Source organism: Cannabis sativa, unplaced genomic scaffold (assembly GCF_029168945.1).
Source record: "Cannabis sativa cultivar Pink pepper isolate KNU-18-1 unplaced genomic scaffold, ASM2916894v1 Contig3, whole genome shotgun sequence".
Lineage (NCBI taxonomy): Eukaryota > Viridiplantae > Streptophyta > Magnoliopsida > Rosales > Cannabaceae > Cannabis > Cannabis sativa.
Genome location: NW_026870039.1, coordinates 2,450,705 through 2,459,382, shown reverse-complemented (window position 1 = coordinate 2,459,382; position 8,678 = coordinate 2,450,705). Strand labels below are relative to the sequence as shown.

Below are 8,678 nucleotides of genomic sequence, written 5' to 3'. Positions count from 1 at the left end.
AAACCCCAAATATTCCATATGTATTGATTGGAATATATATATGACAACACCGCCGTATCAGAATTCAGCATAAAAAAAAAAATAACACTGCATTATAGTGCTCCTATATAAAACCCGTAATTGTCTAAATTTATAACCACTCAGCATGGGAGCATTTGATGAACCTATTGGAGAACTTAATTATTATTATAATGCAAGCCACTTCAAAAATGCTGTTTCAAAAAAAAAAAAAAAAGGCATTTCAAAAATGGAATATATGTATTATTATTATTATCATCAAGATCAAGTAAGAGTTGGCCATCTTTTCCACTATTTTTCATTATTATTATTTTTGATTTTACATGGACCATCTTTGAAGAGTGGTATAATATTAGTTGGACTATCTTTTGAAAAAAGATAAATTTAGTGTTACTCATCACGCTTTGACTTTAATATAAAATAAATTCTATTTCAGAAAGTCAAATCAAATGAATTATTTAATACATGTCCATACACTTTTCATCCATATAAGAAATCCAAAGCTAGCTCCTTTGGAACACAAGCTTACAAAATTATACTGTATATAATAATTGCAATTCGCCAACAAATTAAGAATAAAAGAATTAGAATTACAAAAAAGAAGAGGAACTTAAGATTTAGCATATTGATCATAATCTTCATTCCTCCATTTCTTCATTGAATCAAATCAAAACCTCCTCCAATAATCTTGGTTGAAGTTTCATCTTGATGATGAACTTCGTTTAATCATTCAATCAGTACCACTTGAAATACGGAACCTAACTTTTTATGCCATCTAAATTTTTATTTGCTTAATTTCTACTATCCATAATTTTATCCAAAAAAATAAAAATGAATTAAGACTTAATCACTCCCAACGTAGCTGCTTGCAATGAAAAAGAGTGTCTAAGATTACCAATATGGAGACTATGCTCTCCCATTGGGATTCTTCGAATCCCAGACCTATCGACCACACTCAAGTACTTACAAACATGGATATTGAACCGCACCCGTTGAGTCGACCCGGTTCCGACCCGAACCTTCTGAAAGGCGACCAACTGTTTGTGTGGAGCCCAGTTGCCACGCCCACCGGGTGGGGAGGAGAAGACCAAGAGTGTGTGGGAGCCATCTCTGGAGCCAACGTTCTTAACATCGACATGAACTCTCAGAGAGAGCTTATTGCATCGAGTGTGGGTGACCCGAATGGCCTTGTCAAAAACGGTGACGTTTTGGGCTTTGCGGTGGCCGTGGACTGGGACTGAGAAGACAGCGGGTGCACTGGCTATGGTGTGTTGGAATTTGGTGTAGCTGAGGCCGTAGCCAAATGGGTATACGACTGGGCCGTTGTAGAATCGGTATGTTCTTCCCGGGTAGTTCTTTGATGGGGTTGATCTCATGTCCATTGTCGTCATTGGCAAGTTTGCTAAGTACTCTTCTGGATACCATGTCATTGGAAGCTTTCCACCTATATATAAATATATATATTTTAACATCATTTTAAAATATGGTCGATTAATGATTTTAACAATTGTTCAAGCCACATTTCAATTATATTTCTATAGAGACATCTCAACAATAAGAAATTGAATAGAGAAGTAAGCTGACCTGGGTTGCTCTTTCCAAACAAGATATCAGCAATGGCTGCTCCACCTGCTTGACCTGGATAACCGACCCATAAAATGGCACCGATCCGACGGTCGTTTTTGGCGAACGACACATCAATTGGGCCTCCAGACATGATAACCAATATAATTGGGCCTTTGGAAGCAGCTGCAACTTTTGTTACTAGCTCTTGTTGGAGCCCAGGTAGAAGTAGGCCGGCCCGGTCTTTGAACTCAGCTTCGATGGACTGGTCAAGGCCCATTATCAAAACAGTTGCATCGGCCTGACGGGCTGCGTCGATGGCTGCGTTGAATGACTTGTCTCCAGTGCAAGCCACGTCTGAACAACCCTGCTGGTGTATTGCTTTTGTGTATTTTTCTATTCCTTCGAGTGGAGTTGTGTATCCACATGCCACACCTATAAAGGCCCCAAAAAATGTAAAAAATAGGTTTTTTTTAGGAGAGAGGCCCATTTGAATAAACAAGCTGGCCTATAAAAGAGAGAAGAAATTACAAATTTGATGATTTTTTATGCTCAATATTTAAAAATTTATAATAAAATAACCTTTTTTTTTTAAAAAAAAAAGAATATGATATTTTACAAATCGTACCAGCATAGTTGCCTATCATGGTGACGTTTACATCGGAATTAGGCCCAATGACGGCAACGGAGTGGTGGCGGCGGGTAGACAAAGGTAGTGAAGGGCCTTGGTTCTTGAGAAGTACAATTCCTTGAATGGCTGCTTCATGGGCTAGCTCTTGATGGGCCGGAGTACATACATTGTTTGGGCCCAATTTCCCATACGGGTGGGCAGAAGGCTCTCCATCAAACATACCCAGTCTCATTTGGACATTGAGTGTATTAGTCAATGCATTACTCACATCAGCTTCGCTCAAAAGCCCTTTCTTCACTGCATTTTCTGAGTGAACAGCCAGAAAAGGTCCACAATCCAAATCCAAACCTAAGCCACCAATACAAAATCACCCACATTTATTTATCAGAAAACAAAATCACCCCAATTATTGTCATGCTTTGGATATGCATAGATATAAGTTACATTATTTGTCGTACTAGCACATAGTCTTTTTCTCATAAAAGTACAATACTTGACATTTTCAATAGATTCTAATTAACCTTGTCATTTTCTTTTTCCCAAGTAAAAGAATCCAATCAATTCAAATTAAGAGTCAGCGTTCCATCCCACCACCAGGCCACAACAACAGGTACGGAATTGGTGATATCCCAAGTCCTTCCTCAACATATTAGAAAATGGCATCATTACCATTGTTACAACACCATACAATTAGTGAGGTTTTTTTTTTTTTCTAGTCTCTCTTATGATTATTAGGTGAGGTCATTCCAATTTGTCTTTTAATAATTTATTATGCATAATGGCTTTGTGATAATCACCTGCTTTAATAGCATCAGCAGCCGCTTCTTCGGGTGTGGAGGTGTAATGTTGAGTATCATAGAAAACTCCAACAGAGTCACAATCGGAGACAATATACCTATATATTTTATATTATTAGAAAGAATATAAATATATGAATGTGGTTGATATATAGGTTGGTAGATAGAGAAATTAAGAGAACGAAAGAGAAAGGGTTGATGATGAGTTTACCCATCAAGACCCCATTGGGCACGGACAGTGTTCTTAAGAAGATTAGGGTCGGCGCAGGTAGGGACACCATTGACCTGATTGTAGGAGCACATGACACTTGCCACTCTACCTTCCTTCACACACATTCTAAACGGCACGTCAAATGTGTCCACTATGTCTTGTTTGCTAACCTGCGCATGTATGTGCCATTAGGTGTCACGTGACAGTCACACATGTATGCATTATTATTGAAAATGCTAAAAGGTACTGGTAGTGCATATAACATCTAGTATCATATTACAGTACAATTAACTATTGAGTCTTCTATAATTTAATACGACAATAATTTTAAGAATATTACTAATTAATTGTAGGAAGAGTCACGATACCACAAGAGTCGAATAACAATATTGGAAAAATGCTAAAAGAAACAAGTGGTACCTAGGAGGGTGTGTGTTGGAGGTCCTGTGTTCGAGTCCCAGGTTATGTAAGATTGTAATATGTAAACGCTTAAATAAAAAAAAAAAAAAAACAAGTGGTACCTACTAATACGGTGTCATATCGTTATTGGTACAACTAAATATTAGATCTAATAAAATTTAATATAATAAATTTTATGAAATATCCTTACCCAATCACAATGCTCCTATTATTATTATTATTATTATTAGAGAAATGCTAAAGGGTACCACTGGTGTCTAGCACCCTCCTACGTGTCAATATCGCTATTGGTGCAATTAAGTATCGGGTCCCATATAGTTTAATATAATAATTTTTATAGAGTATCGCTAGCCAATTGCAAGTCGATACATTTAGAAGGTACTAGGCACCACTTGTGCCCAATAGCAATGCTCTTATTATTATTATTATGATGATGTAGGTTTTATTCTAACTTTAAAAGCAACCATCACTAGTCACGATGAATTGAATTAATGGTGATATATGGGCATTGCTAATGCTAATATTCCCCAATGCTGCTCTTTTGCCTTCTATTGTTTGGATAAGATATAAATATAGGGCAAGACTATGGTAGGACCTAGCAAAAGTTCCCTACCGGTAGGGAACTTTTTTTGACCATTGATTTTAGATCATGTGGTTATTATGATGTAAGGTGTATACTCTTACGATAAGACTGCTTGTATACGATTAAAACTTTATACATATTATAATAATATTTAATTATATTTATTTTTTTAAAAAAATAATATTAATAATTAAAAATTTTATTAATTTTTATTTTGAATTATTTTTTTAAAAGTTATTTTGAATTATTTTTATATTGGTATTTATTTTCAAAAAAGAATTATTTTTTCTAAACTCATTTTTTTGGCTTCTTATTTTTTTGGCTTTTCATAATTTACTGATGGTTTTTTTTTTTATGTTTACACTTAGTCTTTTCTTTGTTTTTCTTTTAGGCTGTGTGCGATTCTGGTGTTATTGACTGTTTTTTCAGTGGTTTTTATTTTGTTATTTGGCTGCTCTTTTGAGACGCCACTTATAAAAAAAATTAATTAATTCGGTTTGATATTATTTTTTCTGCCAAAAAAATTGAGTTTAAGAGAAACAAGTTGGTACGGTTCCAATTAAAGAGCATATAAAATTATTCAAGCGATCCGATATCAGAAGAATTTTTGAAAATAAATATCTATATAAAAATAATTTAAATTACTTTTAGAAAATAATAATAATAATAATTAAAAAATAAAAATTAATAATTTTTTAATTATTAATATTATTTTATTTTTTAAAATAAATATATTATTAAAATATTATTATAATATGTATAAAGTTTTAATTGTATATAAGCAGTCCTATAGTAAAAGTATATACCTTACTTCATAATAACCACAAGATCTAAAATCAACGGTTAGAAAAAAAGTTCCCCACTGGTAGGGAACTTTTACTAGGTCCTACCATAGTATTACCCTATAAATATATATCACAAAATCTATTACTTTATTTAATGTCCCACACAAAGTGGGGAGATAATGCTATTATGACTTTTACACCTTCAATTATATTATGTATATATATCCGGTCCGGCACATACGTCTAGTTTTAATATTTTCTTTCTTCCACTTCCTTGAGATTATCATAATTAGTATAACCACAATCTTTAACAAACTTCACATACAAATATAAAACATGTTCAAACCATATATATACCTAATGTAAGTGGTGGAATCTAAATTAGCTTTAAGCAGTAGAATCTAAAAATAAAAATAAAAATCTAATTAGCTATAATAATCTCTATACGAGCTATTACAATGATGATTTTTCAAATGGGATAAGAAAAGTTATTTTAAACAATCGATCGACTTCGTAACTTTCAAAACAATTAACATTATTATGGGTTATATTGGTGAAATTAGTATATATCTCTTAATCTTAATATCATTGTCTAATAAAATTTAGAAGGGTAATTAGTAATTTTTTCCCCTGAACTTTGACATGTAGTAAATCGTGCCCCTGAACTTTTTTGGCCGTTAAAAATTCCCCCGAACTATTGAGATTGTTAAATTTAAGGACATTAGTCTAATTTCATTCAATTTTACTATTTCAGTGATTGTTTATGTACTAAAACTTGCTCTCCAGACTTTGATATGTACTAAATCATGCCGCTGAAACTTTCATCTATGTTTAGAATTTTTTACTAAAATTAGACAAAAGTCCTTAAATTTAACAATCTCAATAGTTCGAGGGAAATTTTTAACGGCCAAAAAAATTCAGGGGGCACGATTTAATACATGTCAAAATTTAGGGGAAACAATTACTAATTAGCCAACTTAGAATAATGAGTCAAAAAAGAGCTATTGTAATTAATGAGCTGAGAAAATATAACCATCATCAATCTACTTCACTCAATGCCTAGTATTTTTTTAGATATGTCGTAATTGGCTACTTAATTGGATTAACGATATTAATACATAGGTGCTAACATTAGTCCCTTTTAGCATTTCTCTTTTGAAATTTATACATTTTTATCACACACCTAACTCTATCCTACTTCCTCAATTATTTTTATAATTCTAACAATATCAATAAAAAAATTATGATTAAAGATATATAATAGCTAATTTTATTTGTCTAAGTACCTATTCCTATAAAATCTGCTTCTTTTCTATCACTTTTTAGAAAGAAAAGTATTCTTGTAATTAGTTAATATTTTCTAGTGTCCTAGAATATGACATAATATGCTTTAATATTAAGGAACTCAATTGTAGCAAGAAACTATATGGCTATTAATTATTTATAAATTACGATAATCATTGGATTAAAAACTTACCCAATATATGATTATTTCTTCGAAGTAGAAGACACTATTCTATAATAAGTTTTTCAATTACGGTTTGGTTAGGTCATTAATAGTAATGAACATGTACACAACAAGTAATTAATGCCATCTTGTTGTTCAAAAAAAAAAAAAAACAAGTAATGTCATTTTAATGATCAAATTCGTAATTTCACAGTAAACAAAATGATATAAATTCTATTTTACCTTAGCGTTGAAGTGAAATCTATCGACCCCATTCCAATTATCAAGGTCATAAGCTGTGAAATGCTTGCAACAAGCTGCAACCTTTAACCGGTCACCGTCGTTTCCCTGTAATCCCTTAACATAGCTGGCAGCGTATTTTCCAACGACAACCGGATCTTCACCGGGAGTCTCCTGTCCACGGCCCCACCTTGGGTCCCTCAGTATATTTACATTTGGGCTCCAGTAGGTGAGCCCAGCTACACCCCCATTATACATGGCCCTGGCCTCATCTGACACAACCTGCGCCCACAACACACTCAGTGTACTTTAGTATTCCAACCTTGGTCCCACTAACATGCACAACTTGCCTCCCTTTTTAACCCAACTTGTTCTGAATTTCAGCCAATCACCTAGTTTCGCGCTTTAGATTTATTACTTACTCTTCTATATAGTCTATATAGATAGACCGTATTAAAGTTACTAGCTTTCTTCTTATGATCTTATCTTATTATGCTTATCATTGCTTTATTACAATTTTACCATAAGAAATTACAAAGATATGATGTTACTGTAATGTACCTTTCATGCGTAAACGATATGATGTTACCATAGTATATGTATATTGATCAAAGAATCTTTTCTAAAAGAGGATTATTATTATCAATCTTTTTCATTTTCATAAATTATTGTTACGTTAAAACAGAGAACGTGTGTGAGTGGGTGTGTTTATTGGTTCGACCAAGAATAATTATTTATTTATTATAGCCTTAAACCAAACCACATCACAACAATTTAAACTGACGCACGCACCCCCATCCCCATATTCTCCCATGACACTTTTTTTTAATATATATATATATAAAAAAAAATCATATATAAAATTACTGATATTACTATACCAAACAATAGCTAGGATAACTTAGATAAACTAGCTACATGCTAAAATAAGAAAATTTAGAAAGTTTCCATCTTAAATAAATAATAACGAAAACAACTCAAAAAATGAATTTTGAGATGTTATTAGTTAAAATTAAGAAAAATATGTATGTTATTTTGAAGGGGAAAAAATGGTGTTTCCGCTTATATGAGCTAAACTAGTTCACTCTCCAAGTATATATAATTTAATTTTTCTATTTTTAAATAAAAAAAAAAGAGAAAAAAATCTGACCCGTCCGATGGCTTCCCATAGAGAAGAATTGAAAGAAGCAGCGGTGGTGATGACTTGAGGGAAGCTAGTGGCGCCAGGAAAGGGCCCACCGAACTTAGTACCGGGTCCCACATTGGAGACGCCGTGAAGAGCCTCCGACCACCACTCGTACCCTTTTATACCTAAACGAGGCACTGCCGCTGCATTGTTCACCAGCAGCCTAACCTTCTCTGGCAATGTCAGCCGTCCGATCAGGTCCTTCACTCTCTCTTTTGTTGGCAACGACACTTTGCAAAACGCTAAATTTGCTGTCGTTTTATCTTTTGGGTCACAAGCGAATGGCTCACGCCCAGCTGCACTACTACTACTCCAAATACCCAAAATAAGAATAACTGAAATGGAAATAATTGTAGCTTGAGAATATGAAGCCATGGCTTATTTTCTATTGTGTTGGATTGAGAACTTGAGAGAGTGTGATATATATATATAGGTACTATAGAGCTCGTGATGTCATGATGTAATATTTGATAACCATTTTGATGATTGGATATCCACGATGCTTTTCCAAAAATATAAATAAATAAAGAAAAAAAATTAAATATATGTAAAAAAAGGGGAAAAAAACAGGGAGAAAAAAGTGTGTGAGAGTGGTTTGGTGGGGTCATATACCACTCGGCACTAACTCGGTGGTTAGTGTTAACAAATTTTCATTATTGAATTTACCAGCCATTTAATTACAAGGACAAAACTGTAAAAGTCAATAAGGATGACACGTGGAAGTTATTAATTGGTTGAGGAAAGGGTTGGTGGGGACTGCTGGTTTCATTAAGTTAGCTGATCTAGTTGACTTTGTA

General features: G+C 33.5%; 1 protein-coding gene across 1 annotated transcript; it reads right to left on the bottom strand.

Annotated features, from left to right (window-relative positions):
* Positions 1–427: 427 nt before the first annotated feature.
* LOC133033191 (probable beta-D-xylosidase 2) lies at positions 428–8,463 on the bottom strand. The gene is made up of 7 exons (XM_061107825.1): positions 7,846–8,463; positions 6,699–6,977; positions 3,221–3,390; positions 3,010–3,107; positions 2,210–2,560; positions 1,603–2,016; positions 428–1,462 (listed from the first exon to the last, which is right to left on the bottom strand). Exons 1-7 carry the CDS (start codon positions 8,254–8,256, stop codon positions 855–857), a joined length of 2,331 nt encoding a protein of 776 aa, XP_060963808.1. The 5' UTR covers positions 8,257–8,463; the 3' UTR covers positions 428–854.
* Between the last annotated feature and the right edge of the window lie 215 nt (positions 8,464–8,678).